The sequence below is a fragment of the Colletotrichum fioriniae genome (genome assembly GCF_027942845.1).
Source record: "Colletotrichum fioriniae strain IMI 355084 chromosome Unknown scaffold_8, whole genome shotgun sequence".
NCBI classification, from domain to species: Eukaryota; Fungi; Ascomycota; class Sordariomycetes; order Glomerellales; family Glomerellaceae; genus Colletotrichum; species Colletotrichum fioriniae.
The window spans coordinates 1,362,200-1,376,695 of NW_027076844.1; the positions used below are offsets into that span (position 1 = coordinate 1,362,200).

Consider the following 14,496-nt stretch of genomic DNA (forward strand, 5'->3'; position numbering starts at 1 on the left):
AATCCCGAGAGCGAAGTGTCCATAGAAGCCAGAGTCAGACTCGGAAAGGTACGCTGTAAGCAAGGTTACGGTCCAGCTGACGCATCGTCCTTTGGTATGCAGGATCCTCGGTCTATTGAACACCAGTGGAAGTTAGCTCGTCGACCATGACGACCCTGATCAAAGCCTCGACTTGCTGTGTCGTGCAAATAAAGGGAATATGAGCTGCGCCTATTCAGGCCCCGTTGGAACTTTGGAGCAAGGTTGAATAGAGGGGAAGAGACAAGGAACTTGAGTAAGGCACTCGGCCGACTGCGGGACAGGCGGTTGGAGCCCATGGCTCACGGAGTGGCTCGAGTGTGGGATGCGAGTGGTTCGTGTGTGCGCCTGGATGTGGGAGCGACAAGGGCCAGCGGCTGGACAAGGCGGACTTTGAGAGAAAAGGGCTGAATTTGAAGTCGAAAATGAGGGATAGGAAGAGATTATTGGTGATGTGGCTGAGTAGATTCGCAGCTTCCGCCACCTTTCTAGTTCTCTTCCAACGTTGGACTCCCGCAGCGGCTGGCAAGGGTCTTTTTTGGAGGGGCACAGAGCCTGGAGATGGTGGATGGAGGGGGCGGAAGAGGAAGTAGCGTCGTTTCAATGGAAGAGGTCCCTGAGAACAGCGGGCAGCGGGGGGGGTTCTTTGGCGTTTGCGGTTGCTCTAGTCCCTTTTCCTTGTTCCATCCCGTGCCACCCACCTCACCCCAAGGTAAGGCAAATAATGCCTGTTGCCAGGACCGCTGCGACGACGTGTTCGTGTCTCTGTTCTCGAGCATCTCTGGCCGAGATGGAAGGGGGGAAACAGCGCTCATTGCCTGAACAGAGTTCTTGTCCCGTCCATACCTTGGTCACCTTAGGTACCTTATGCCACTCGCAGAGGGCAACCCACCTTACCTAAGCTAGGCAAGATAAGACACTATAGGTAAGTGCCCCGTAGATACGTACTCAATGGAACCCTTCCTCAGGCTTTGGGGGGATGGGGGGCGCGGCGATCCACTGTTAAAAGTACCTACCTTGCGCTGCTGAAAGGACGGAGTACTGCGTAGGTACCTTGCGCTTCGTTATGGGCACAGAGATACTTTCGCAAAGTTCCAAGTACGAATTGCCTTACGGTATCCGTACAACAGGGCATCGTAGCGCCTCGGAGGTACGTATCCCTTCGCGAATGGCATTTTCAATCTCGCTCTCGCGCCCAAATCAATTTGACTGCTGCTGGGCTGCCGGCGCCTGGCAAACATTCACTCATCCATCGTGTATTCGTGACTACGCCTCCTTCTTCCTCCTCCTCCCCCCTCCTGTCATCTAACCTTGTTCCCTTGTCACCGTCCTCCCACACCCCGGGACTCGACCAACTGCATTTTAACCTCTCCCAGTCCCCTTCATCTCGACACTGAAGGCTCGTTTCTCTTAAGTTCTCAACATTGCCGATCCACTGCTCTCTCAGACTCGCGCCTCCGTTCGCTTCCCTTGCCAAGCCGTCCCGACTGCCGTTTACCGAAATCTACCAGATAGAGAGAGCCAGAGAAATAGAAAGCCAAGAAGTCGCACAACGCGCAGCAACACATCAGTTCGCCACGCCGCGCTACGGCCATCCAGCATCGCATCCGTTACAAAACTTTCCATTTACCCCGACTTGGACGCGCCAGGCGCATCTAGGATCCCCCCTGGGCAGCCGAATCGCCCATAAACACTCTTCAACAGCCACCGATCCTCTTTGGTTTTCCAACCCTCCCCAGCGCAAGCAACATGGCCAAAACAAAGATTCCCAATCTCCCGGATCTCTCTGATCTTCTCGACTACGATCACACTGTTGCTGGCCAGTAAGTACTTGCTCTGCCTCGCTTCCCTCGCCCTCGGCGCCCCCTATGCTCGACGAGGTGCGCTGCAAAGCCTTGCAAAAGAACCAAGACTCTAACGCTAGTCCGCCATTTTCAGTGCTGGAACCATGACGACTGCCGATGGCTCCATGTTCATCAAGCCCTGCACGCAGGCAGAGATCGACTTTTACCAGTCGGCCTACTCAGACCCTGCGCATTCCGACTTCAAAGAAATAATGCCCGACTTCTGGGGAACCTTGAGCCTCCTCGACCCTCTCGAACTCAGCTCTGTCGAAGACGGTGTTCCCGGTCCCGTCGCCTCGCCCGAAGCCAAGAAGGAGCTCGAGGCCTCCGTTACCGGACAACTCCCGGCCGATTCGCATCAGGAGAATGGAAAGTGGGTGCAGAACAAGTCAAAGAAGATCAAGACCGATCAGTCGGTCGTCCTCAACAACTCTGGCTCCGGCTTCACCTCGCCCAATTTTCTCGACGTGAAGTTGGGTGTCAGGCTGTGGGCCGACGATGCGCCTGTCGAGAAGAAACGCAGGTTTGACGATATCACGAGCAAGACCACACACGGCCCCCTGGGCTTTAGAATCGCTGGCATGAAGGTCTGGCGCGGGTCTACCATGAAATCTGAGCTGGATCAGAATGACTACAAGGTATACGATAAGGACTACGGCCGCACCTACGTAAATACCGATAATGTCGTCGAAAACTTCCGCAAATTCATCTTCAACAAGGCCGCCGGCATCGACGACGACCTGGCACGCGCTGTTGTCACGGCTTTCCTCCATGATCTGCGAAACGTTGAACGTGCCCTCTCCTCGGAAGAGAGCAGGATGTACTCGGCCAGCTTGCTGTTCGTCTTCGAGGGCGACGGCGACAAGCTCAGGGAAGCAATTGCGCAGAATAACGCGGCCGTCGACAGTATCGCGGCCGCGGAGGCCAAGATTGAGGCAGAGGGCGAGAAGCCTGGTAGAACTACCTCCCGTGTGGATAGTGGCATCGAGCTGATCGAGGAAGACCGTGTGACGATCCATGTTCCCGATCACGGTAGCCTTTCAGACGACGATGACGACGACGACGAAGAACTGCCCAAGGTCTTTACGTTGAAACTCATCGATTTTGCACACGCGCAGTGGACTCCCGGCCAGGGTCCCGACGAAAACGCGCTCAAGGGCGTGCGGAGTCTGATCAAAATATTCGAAGAAATGGAAAGGAAGAGTGAGGTTCAAGCCCTCTTTCCTGCCGGCTTGATAGAAGTTGCTCGGGATACAGAGGCTACTGGTCCTCGACTTTCGCAGCACCACCACGAAAAGTTTTTGCGGGCCATGATTTGTGCGATAAACAAAGACCATCATCTACAAGCAGGCTACAGACGAGCACGGTTTGCTCAACGATTACAATACCCAGATACAGTCGAGCGCGCTATGGTGCGAAGTAGCAGTCGCTCCTGAGGAGGACTACAGGCTCGCATCCATGATAACGACCTTGAGATACACCATCATCATCATCATCACACCGGGCGTCGGGGATTCCTTTGCAACCTCATTCAATACCACTACTTTTTTCTCATAACTTGCGCATCTGTTGCTTTGTAGTCCAAAATGTGTCACTGCAGCGTGCTAACGGCAGGGAACCCAAAGGTTACCTCGCATCAACTATGGGCCCTGCATGGAACCAATGCAGGCCGGCTGCACAGGTAGAACATGGACGATATCTACTAAAATTGCGGGAACCCCACATGGAGATGTCGCTCGGGCAATGCGGGAGAGTGGGTTGACATTGACTGAAGGAAATTGGGCATGACGAGTGCTCGGAAGTAGCGGTATTGTCGGGCGCTTCTCCTGGCAAGCCAGAATAACCAAGGGACACAGTCTAATAGTAGTATATAATACCCATTTGATCGTAAAGCAACGTACTGCTCTAGCTGTACTGATACGAACCGTCCTGAATGACTGACACGATCTACATATCAAGCCTGGGAGATTCTGTTCTGGAAACTTTGGGGTGGTATCTCGAGAGCCCCACACTACAGAGATTTGGTTATTTCACCAGAGGTTCAAGACAGCTCCGTGGCTCTAGATACCTTCGTGCCACGGCTTGACACTTCCGCTGTCAATGCCTCTGGTTTGCCATGGTCCATCCGCGCTCGTTCTTCCCCTTTCACTATTCTTAACAATTTGCTCACTCCTCAGCACACTCGTTTACAATGATGCTACCTTGTCTGTATGGTGAGAGAAATGGGGGGAGATGTTCTAGAGGTAATGAAGATGGACGAGAAAGTGGAATATGAAAGCTGAGTGAGGAAGTGGCCGCATGTAGATGAACACTAAAGCTTCCTTTGATTCTGCTTCATGAAAACATCGGAAATTGATTATACCTGCCTTACCTGCTAGCTCAGCCATGGACAATCATTTGGTTGTCTTTCTTTGGAGTGGAAACGACAGCAGAGCAGGAGGAAGATTTCCGGCAGACGGTAGGTAGTACGTACCTTTTCGAGCGTCGGGTCGGGTGGGGCGAGGTCGGAACGGAAAGTGCTTTCTCCGATTCTTCCCTGTCAGTGCTGTCATGTCTCGTCGCGCGCAGCGTGCAGCGTGCAGCAACCTAGACTTTTTTGAGGCCTCAACCAGCGACCATCGCACTTCGAGGTCCTGTTTTCAACCCACAGGTCACCTACTTTACGCCACCATGGACGACCTCTTGAACCTCGAGCTCTTGTCGCTCGTGTCAAAGGTCACGTCCGAATTGCAGAACCATTTGGGCGTTTCCGACAAGACGCTTGCCGAATTCATCATCGCCCAGCGAGTCGACGCCAAAGATTATGATGGCTTCAAGAAGAAGCTCGCCGGCATGGGCGCCGACTTCCCCCCGAGTTTAGTCGAGAGTGTTGATCGTCTGGTGCTCACCATGCACCCAAAGATGAAGGGAAAAGCAAAGAAGAACAGCAATGGTGCCGGCAACAGCGACGAACACCATCACCGCAGTGCCGCAGAGAAGGACGAGATTTTCAGAGGTCTGTCAGTACCCGACAAGCCGGTGGCGTACGATAGCATAGGCGACGGCGTCGACGCCATTGACGATACGCTTGCGCTGTTGGAGGGCTTGGAGGGCAAGGCGCGGAAAGATAAATCAGATTCGCGCAAGCGGAGCCGCAGTCCAGACGACGGGCGCGACTCCCGGCGGAAGCGGAGGGGTCGATCAAGGTCGAGGGAGCGAAGAAAGCGCGACAAGTACAGGTCGAGATCACGATCGCACGACGATTTCGAGAGCGGGCCTTCGCTGAAGCAGAGGAGTCGGAGACGCAACTACGATGACGAAGACGATGGACGCTTTAGGAGGGCGCCTGAGCCCGAGGTCGATGATGCGCCTCAGTTGCACAAGGTGTATAGCGGACACGTCACCGGTATCAAGGATTTCGGCGCCTTTGTCAACCTACACGGCGTTCGTGGCAAGGTGGATGGTTTGGTTCACATTTCCAGGCTGGTGGAAGGCCAGCGGGTCAATCACCCGTCCGATCTGTTGGAGAAGGGCCAAGACGTCAAAGTCAAGGTTGTCAATATTGAGGGGACCAGGATAGGACTATCAATGAAAGAGGTGGACCAAGAGACGGGCATGGATCTCTACCCTGAAGACAGGATATCCTCAGGCGCAAATATGCAAGCTCTAGGCGGCGGCGGCGGCGGCGGCCGGAACGGAAACATGTTTGACGACGGACCGATGCCGCCGCCGCAGCACCAGCCTCGCCGGCAGAAGAAGCGCATGACATCGCCGGAAAGATGGGAGATCCGCCAGCTGATTGCGTCCGGTGTCGCGAAGGCCTCCGATTACCCCGACCTCGAAGAAGATTACAACGCGACACTGACTGGCGATGGGGAGTTGGAGCTGGAGCAGGATGTGGATATCGAGGTTCGAGAGGAGGAACCGCCGTTCCTGGCCGGTCAGACGAAACAATCATTGGAACTGTCACCCATTCGAGTTGTCAAAGCACCAGATGGCTCCATGAACAGAGCTGCCATGTCAGGCACTGCATTGGCAAAGGAGCGGAAGGAGCTGAAGCAGCAAGAAGCGGAGGCCGCTGCGGCGGAAGACTCCAAGGTCGACCTCTCTGCACAGTGGAATGACCCGATGGCAGATCCAGACAAGCGCAAGTTTGCCAGCGATCTACGAAACGCCAAGTCCCAGATGGCCCAGAGCAAGCCCGACGCTGTTCCGGAATGGAAGCGAGCGGTAGCGCCAAAGGACCAAGCTTTTGGCAAGCGGACAAACATGAGCATCAAGGATCAGCGAGAGTCGTTGCCCGTGTTCGCCTTTAGGCGGAAGTTCTTGGATGCTGTTAGGGAGCACCAAGTCATGGTGGTAATCGGAGAGACTGGTTCAGGCAAGACGACGCAACTGACGCAATATCTCGCTGAGGATGGCTTCGCCAACGACGGAGTCATTGGTTGCACACAGCCCAGACGTGTAGCTGCCATGTCTGTTGCTAAGCGTGTGGCTGAGGAAGTTGGCACACCGCTGGGTGAGGCTGTCGGTTACACGATTCGTTTCGAGGATAAGACTAGCCCTGCGACCAAGATCAAGTACATGACGGACGGTATGCTTCAGCGTGAGATTCTCGTCGATCCAGACCTGAGGCGCTATTCGGTCATTATGCTCGACGAGGCTCACGAGCGTACTATTTCTACGGATGTCTTGTTTGCGCTTTTGAAAAAGACGATGAAGAGGAGGAAGGATCTCAAGGTTATTGCCACATCAGCAACGCTCGACGCCGACAAGTTCTCCTCGTACTTTGACGGCTGCCCCATTTTCACCATCCCTGGTCGCACGTTCCCGGTCGAGGTGCTGTACTCGCGCGAGCCCGAATCCGATTACCTCGATGCCGCGCTCGTCACCGTCATGCAGATTCACCTTACGGAGCCGCCAGGAGATATCTTGCTTTTCTTGACGGGCCAGGAAGAAATCGACACATCGGCCGAAATTTTATACGAGCGGATGAAAGCATTAGGACCTAACGTTCCAGAGCTCATCATCCTACCCGTGTACTCTGCACTTCCCAACGAGATGCAGAGTCGCATTTTCGATCCCGCACCTCCCGGCTGCCGAAAAGTGGTTATCGCCACCAACATTGCCGAAACATCCATCACAATCGACAACATTTACTTCGTCGTTGACCCTGGTTTCGTCAAACAGAACGCTTACGATCCCAAGTTGGGCATGGATTCTTTGGTTGTCACGCCAATTTCGCAAGCTCAGGCAAACCAACGCGCTGGACGTGCCGGACGTACTGGACCTGGAAAGTGTTTCCGCCTGTACACTGAAGCAGCATACCAGTCTGAGATGTTGCCTACAACCATCCCCGAGATCCAGAGACAAAACTTGTCTCACGTCATTCTCATGCTCAAGGCCATGGGCATCAACGACCTGTTGCACTTTGACTTTATGGACCCTCCTCCAATCAATACTATGCTTACTGCATTAGAAGAGCTGTACGCGCTCAGCGCCCTGGACGACGAGGGTTTGCTGACGCGTCTGGGACGAAAAATGGCAGACTTTCCCATGGAACCGTCTCTAGCCAAGGTGCTCATCATCTCCGTTGACATGAAGTGCTCAGCCGAGATGCTCATCATCGTCGCCATGCTTAATCTCCCCAACGTCTTTTACCGACCCAAGGAGAAGCAATCGCAAGCAGACCAGAAGAAGGCCAAATTCCACGACCCGCACGGCGACCACCTCACGCTACTGAATGTCTACAACTCATGGAAGCAGAGCAGCTACTCAAGCCCGTGGTGTTTCGAGAACTTCATCCAGGCGCGGTCCATGAAGCGCGCCAAGGATGTGCACGACCAGCTCGTCAAGATCATGGACCGGTATCGACACCCCGTCGTTAGCTGCGGACGGCACACGCAGATCGTGCGGCAAGCGCTGTGCTCTGGTTTCTTCCGCAACGCGGCGCGCAAGGATCCGCAGGAAGGGTACAAGACGCTCATCGAGGGGACGCCGGTGTACCTCCACCCGAGCTCGGCGCTGTTTGGGAAGCAGGCCGAGTGGGTCATTTACCACACGCTCGTGCTGACGACCAAGGAGTACATGCACTGCACGACGAGTATCGAGCCCAAGTGGCTCGTGGACGCCGCGCCGACCTTCTTCAAGGTCGCGCCGACGGATCGGTTGTCGAAGAGGAAGCAGGCGGAGAGGATCCAGCCTCTGCATAACAAGTATGCTGGGGAGGACGACTGGAGGCTGAGTGCACAGAGGAAGGGTGGTCGTGGAGGTGGTGGCGGCGGGACGTGGGGTTAAATTGCCCCTCTACCCCGGCAGGCAAGGCCCATCCCATGGGGAGGGAAGCCAAGGGAAAGGGGAGGGCGGATGGATGTATGGATATGTGGATGACGAGGATTCAGGTTGTTATAGCTCAGTGAATATACCCAAGAAGAGAGATCTGATGCCCATATCTTACGTATCTGTACGTGTTCTGGGATGGCAAACGCGTCACCCGTGATCCGCGAGACTGACGACGAGGGGTGCGTGGAATTTGTCAGCTTGGTGTTTGTTTTCTTGTTGGCCTTGCGTTGCTGTGCAGAATGGTAGCCAAGACTGGTTCGTAGAGTTACAGACTTAGTGGGAGCCTCATCGGGACTGGTTCGGAAATGCCAGGGGGGGGGAGACAATCCGCCGCGGACTGAACCCATGTAGTATGCGGGGGTCAAGTCAGTTAGCCAAGATGTCAGGAACACGAAGTGTGATGCCGACCCGTGTGGGTATCTACTTTGAGGATTGTTGCGCCCATAACATGTTACATGGGCGTCTTTACCATGGTTGACGCTGGTTCTATTCTACAGAGGACAAACGGCGCCTTGCCCCGGATGGTATCAAGGTATTCACTTGATCTATGTGATGGCGCAGGAATAGCCAAGTAGCGAGCGGCCTTGAGGCAGGTGGGTATGTGTAGACTAAATGAAATGAGAGAACAGGCTAAGCATCATCAAGCATTTGGTGACGCGAGCAGGGCTTGGCTTTTGGCCATTGTTGGACCTTGGCGTTGTCTTGAACTGAAGTCCGAGGGTCATAGTTGCCTAAAGATCTACTTACTGATTTCTCGGGGCCTGATTGATACCGTGTTTGTGTCCAAGACGCTGAGGTCTCATAATTCTGGGGACTGCAATGACTCGTCTTGACTCGGCCGATTGATTGACAAGGGGAACGGGAGAGGTAGGTCGGAGCCGTTCTTTTGTAAGAATTCTAGAACGGCAACTTGACAGGGCTCGGATATGCATAATCCGTAGATGGGGAGATCTCAGTAGCTTGAGAGTCATTCATACGGGTAGTTATCTCCAATTCCCTAACGATCTGGCGAGGGAGGCCACTTATTTAGACTTTGAAAGATCGGAAATGATACGATGAGAATGACTCGCGGCGGGGTTCTCAGCGTTCTTTTTGCCTCCTTCTCTGGCTTCTCTTACTACCTTAGGTAAGGGAATAATCCCAGCAGGCGATCAATCAACGATCCCTCTTTTGCCAAATTTAGTGGTTAATTCTGTGTATTAACTGCCAGATGCTTCCCGCTGCGAGTGTGAACTCTAAAATCGCCCTGGAGGCTTCTTAGAGCCGCGCGCATAAAGCCTACAGCAACGTCCATCGGGAAAATATGGGTTTCCTTCTTTTTCGTGGTTCCGCACCGTCTTCTGGTGATACCGCCAAGACGTTTCGGGATGGGGACGCGTTCAACAGTACCTCTGCGAATGATTTATCCGGCAGTGGTCTAAGGGGTTGGGGAACTTGGGTTTCGGCGTTTGGCCTGATGTTTCCGAGGGGTAGATCATGTAGAAGTTATTACAGTTACATTAAGACCTCACGGATTCTGGTATGAGTTGGTCGGATAGTGGGGGGGACGGGAAGCGGAAGGTTGCTGTTTTTACAATAAGCTTGAATTCCCCTTCCCTCTCACCCTCCTACGTCTGGAAAAGACCGGTCTGGAGTTTCTTTCTTTGATGGAGGGCGGGTCTGTTCGAATTTAGAGTTGGGATAAGTTACAGGCACTTGACGAAGAAGTTTGGATGGCATCTGTCAGAATCGCAGTGCTATTTCCAGCTGTGCTAGGACGAAACGAAGATCGATAATTCCGACGACGACATCAAGAAGCCGGATACCTCTTCCAGCAAGACGGAGCAGCATTACCAACAACTAACGAGACATTTGCTTACACGCCTTGCATGCATTCGACGAAGCCGACGCTGAGATGACACGCCACCACCGGCACACGGCGCTTCACCTCGCCGCTGTCCTCGCGCTACTGTCCGCCACTACAAACTTGCCCGGCCTGATGTTGGTGCCCGGTGTTGCGGCGGTAGAGGACCTCGAGGCCGAGGACGTCCCGCCCGAGTGCGCTCAGGTTTGCGCGCCGATCGTACAGCTCACGGCGCGATGCGAGGCGCAGGTGGAGGCCCAATTCGGGAAGGACAAGCGGGATCTACCGATTCGACGATACCAACATGGATTGGTACAGGACGGAGAGATTAAGGAGAGAAGGGAATGGAGAGGGGATAGAAAGAAGAGGAGGAGGAGGAATCTTCAGAGAATGCTGGGGCGAAGACTCGGCGGGAGACAGGAGCCGGAGTCAGAGGATAGCAGCGACGACGAAGAGGAGGCCCCGGCGAGTCTGGCTCCAGGATCTGGGCTCGCTGCGGTACCTACGTTGGGCGTCGGACGCTCAGCGAGCGCGGAAAAGGCTGCGAAGGACGCCGCTAAGGAGGCAGCTGAGGCGGCGGCGAAGAATGCTTCGAGGGCGTGTGTTTGTGGGGAGAGGGGGTTCGATGTTGCCGGGGCGGCGTTTGGGTGTTTGTCGTGTGTTTCGCGGAATGTTACGGCTGTTGAGGCTAATGATGGTGAGTCTACGACTTGTCAGAGTCGAGATAGTCGCCAAGTTTCGGCTGTATGAATGAAAGGCGGTTGTGCTGACAATGAAGCGCAGATATCAGAGAAATCATTGGAGAATGCGGCTTCGTTGCCGCGCCGGCCGCCCCGGCTCCGGCACCGCCGGTGACGATCTCTACGACTACTACCTCCTCTCCGCCGGTAGCCCCGCCGCCGGTGTTGAACCCAGCCGTGACAACTACCTTGCCGGCAAACTTGGCCCCCGCGCAACCTTTCCCATCGTCGTCCACCTCTTCGTCCTCTTCATCGATACCCCCACCGCCAACGCCCGTTATACCACCCGCCATCCAGACATCTACCTCAACAACTGCACCACCGCCGACCATTCCACCGGCAGTTCAGACTCCTTCAACATCACCTACTCCGCCGCCGCCATCCGTGCCGCCCGTTGACGGCGCGTCTTCGGCCCCGTCTTCAGAGTCCATCACGCCGGTAACGGTGTTTGTTCCACCGAATTTTCAAACGCTGCCGTCCATCGTGCCTCCGAATGACTTCCGTAACGCACCGTCTTTGCCTGATGCGAACGGAAACCAGATGAGCGGTGCAGAGGGAGGATTCGGAGTACTCCGGTTGTGGGGGGTGGCTAGTGCATGGGTGTCTATTCTGGCTTTGGTCATTCTGGGTTGAAGATGAGAATGATGTTTTGGGACAGATCCGAGCCTCCAAGCACAGCGATGAGATAGACTGTCTAAGTTTTCAATCAAGATTACTCTATTTCTCGTCACTCAAAGATTTCGTGGCTGGGAAAATCATTACCTGATCCCGAGGTTAGTCAGACAGATGGCCTCAACCTGTTGCTCGCGAGAAGTCCCGATGTCCCAATTGTAAATTGTAGTCGATTTGTTCGATGTTAGACATTGGTGAGATTGGGAAGAGCATTGCGCATGCTTATACTTGCATGTGGGTTCTCCTAAGTGTTCCTGGTTCAAAAAATATTGAGAATGGGTCCTGCCGACTTCACTGGCTGATGGTCTTTCATGTGGTCTGAAGTATAAACACTGAAAGAAACCAAATTAGGTTATGCTGTTTGGAATTCCTAGAGAGGAGGCTCTCAACTCTTGATTTCCTTCACTAGCCATCCGGTGCAGACTATCGTTTGGTACATGTACGACTTATCTATAGTCTCATGTCATGCTTGTTTTGCCATTCTACAGGGTTTTAACAGTGCATCGGAGAGGAGACTTTCGAGTATGAACTTTCAATGCAGAGGAGCAGTTGAGATCTTAGGGAAGACCCATTTCTTGCCCTTGAAAGTATGCAAATGATCTGTGAGGATACAAAATGAAGTATTGCTGCATCTAGAAATTCTGCTCAGTTGGTCCATCTTTCGGAGTATGACATCAAAACCTTAGACCTACACCATTGTAGACGAGGGGCTTGCATCGTCCATCTTTCTAATGGGAAAGATATCCAAGAACATTTTGTGTGACAGCTCTTGCTTGATTATTTGTACTAAAGGACGGATACTGTCAAAAAGTCTGGGAGTCATACCGGTCACAGCCAGGCCGGAATGACATTCATGCTATTGCCTTGGACAACTCAAGAGCAAATCCACAAAGGATCGGAATGCAACGTAAGCCAAGCTGAATTCAAGGCAAGGGCCGATCTTCGCCCGAATAGTGGCACTTCCGAAGCAGTTCCGTTACTGTACCAGGGGATATACCCGTAGGCGAGAAGGCGTACTCCACTTGGCCGTGCGGTCCAGATGTGCCGTCCTTTAGATGCCGTAACGCAGGTATAGAGTGTTGACGGCACTTGTTCATTGACTAAGAGGGCCTGGAGTCATGGAGATTTGGGTCAAAGATCTGTCTTGATTGACCAACAGACGTCTCCCGGGCATGTGGGATTTTAGCGTAATCGTAGGCACGTTAGCGAGTATTCTCAAGTGAATGAGGCCATCTAATTGTTGTTGATTACGAGCAGCTGAAAGCATTGTTGCCGAAAAGGTGGATACTCGACCCAAGGTAGGGCAATTATCTAGCCTGCACAATCGTGTGCAATGTCATTGGGATTGACTGTTCACATCATGTGGACATGATGCTGGAGCAGACGAGTGGTATTAGGTGGTGCGTTTCTCTTGTGGAAGATGATAAGGGTGCAAACCCATATTGTTACACGAATGATGATATTGCTTTGTGGGATACTATTTCTATTTTGACATTCCAGTTCCTGGCTCAATTATTTTGAGGCGCAGGTCCGATATCGAATCTCGAGGTGCAAGATGCCACCCAGTCGGGCCAGTTCAAGAAGAAAGTCGGTCAAGCAAGGTGAAGGAGATGAAGGAACGCCATATTTAGTACGCGGACCCGAGGGATCGGGGAATATTCCTTGATATCATCCAACGATCCACCGACTGGGTCTCGCCTTCGTGTTGTTAGCCAAAGCTGAAAGAGGAGATCAGACTGCAAGGGGCTCGTAGCCGAGGCAAAAGCGGAGCAAAGCAGCCATCAAACGAGGGCTGCCATCCGATATTCAAGAGAGTAAAAAATCACAAAAGTTCGAGCATCAGCAAAATAAAACCATTCTCAAAGTGACTTCTCTGGCTGCGTGAAACATTAGGCTACAATTTGGTAAATTTGTGCAACTTCGCCTTATGGAAATGCTCCGTGAACCATGACCTGAGCAACAAAAGTTGACAAGACAGGGCATCCACATCCAAAATCCGTGCCGCTTTTCTTGATAACTCCACCGGAGCGAACCCCTTCGCTAATACAGATTCGAACACGACGGCCGGGCACTACGCCGCGAAAACCAGCCCTGTGAACGTCTGGATTGGTCGTTGACTTCCGGAGCGGGAGGCTCAGCCCCCTGAGCGGGAGTAATCAAAGCGACACGTTTTTTCTGCCCTGGGAAGTTGGGAGTTGGAGCCCTCCAATCCCGAAAGGTATGCGTATCCGTAGACTGGTGTGGAAACTTGGAAAAGCTCGGCAACTTGACGGGTTTAACGCGCCGCGTGGCCAGATGACCAAAGACAGTCCGTCGTTCTGATGTAACGAAACTAAAGCAGACCGGCGGCACTTAGGACCATTCGTGAGCTGTCATCACTTGAAACAAACAGCAAGACACTGAGAGCGAACTGTGAGGAAAAAAAAAAAAAAAACTGACTTGAAGAAAAGCCGCTGGTCTAGAGAATTCGATGCAACGGTGCAGGAGATCTTTGCCAATCACGCCCCCAAGAGCGACCAGCGCCATCAAGATCTCGGCGGCTTGAGTGAGACAATCCCTGTCTAGCGTGGGACAACGGCTCGAATGGTCAATGGAGAAAAAGAATAGGGGAACGGCGGAATCCTGCCCGTCACTTCAAAAAAAAACAATCCACTTTGTCCACGACATCCACTCAGACCACCATCAGGCCCCCGTTGTAGTCCACTTCGAGCCCATCTTGTCCCGATCAAGGGTCTGTTCCTGGATGTCAAGCAGGGGATGGGCTTACACACATGCGCCCTCCGCTTCATTGGCCTCGGGACGACGACACCTTTGCGCGGACTGTGCCTGAGCCGCCAGCCAACCGCCCTGCCGTTCCTGGCGTCCCATGAACGAATGCGTACTTAGTGCGCATGCGTTTATGTGCTGGTGTGTTTGAGGTTCTCTGGCCTGCAGGAAACATATTCTTGTGCCCACTCACAAGCGCATATGTCAATGCACAAGTGGCATAGAGACATGGAGATGCGAGGGGTGGAACCACGATTACTTACGTATATTGGCAGACGATGCACAAGAACCC

The 14,496-nt window shown here is 53.4% G+C and overlaps 3 protein-coding genes across 3 annotated transcripts; all 3 read left to right on the forward strand.

The window, feature by feature from the left end:
- Nucleotides 1-1,767: 1,767 nt before the first annotated feature.
- On the forward strand, nt 1,768-3,298 carry N0V96_007172 (uncharacterized protein; the record flags this gene model as incomplete). The annotated part of the gene is made up of 2 exons (XM_053199442.2): nt 1,768-1,841; nt 1,957-3,298. The coding sequence occupies 2 exons, from the start codon at nt 1,768-1,770 to the stop codon at nt 3,296-3,298; spliced, it is 1,416 nt and encodes a 471-aa protein (XP_053043112.2).
- Nucleotides 3,299-4,532: 1,234 nt separating this feature from the next.
- PRP22 (DEAH-box ATP-dependent RNA helicase prp22) lies at nt 4,533-8,138 on the forward strand (the record flags this gene model as incomplete). Its single annotated transcript, XM_053199443.2, has 1 exon — nt 4,533-8,138. The coding sequence occupies one exon, from the start codon at nt 4,533-4,535 to the stop codon at nt 8,136-8,138; it is 3,606 nt and encodes a 1,201-aa protein (XP_053043113.2).
- A 1,939-nt stretch (nt 8,139-10,077) lies between these two features.
- On the forward strand, nt 10,078-11,164 carry N0V96_007174 (uncharacterized protein; the record flags this gene model as incomplete). Its single annotated transcript, XM_065757946.1, has 3 exons — nt 10,078-10,230; nt 10,447-10,625; nt 10,810-11,164. 3 exons carry the CDS (start codon nt 10,078-10,080, stop codon nt 11,162-11,164), a joined length of 687 nt encoding a protein of 228 aa, XP_065613469.1.
- Between the last annotated feature and the right edge of the window lie 3,332 nt (nt 11,165-14,496).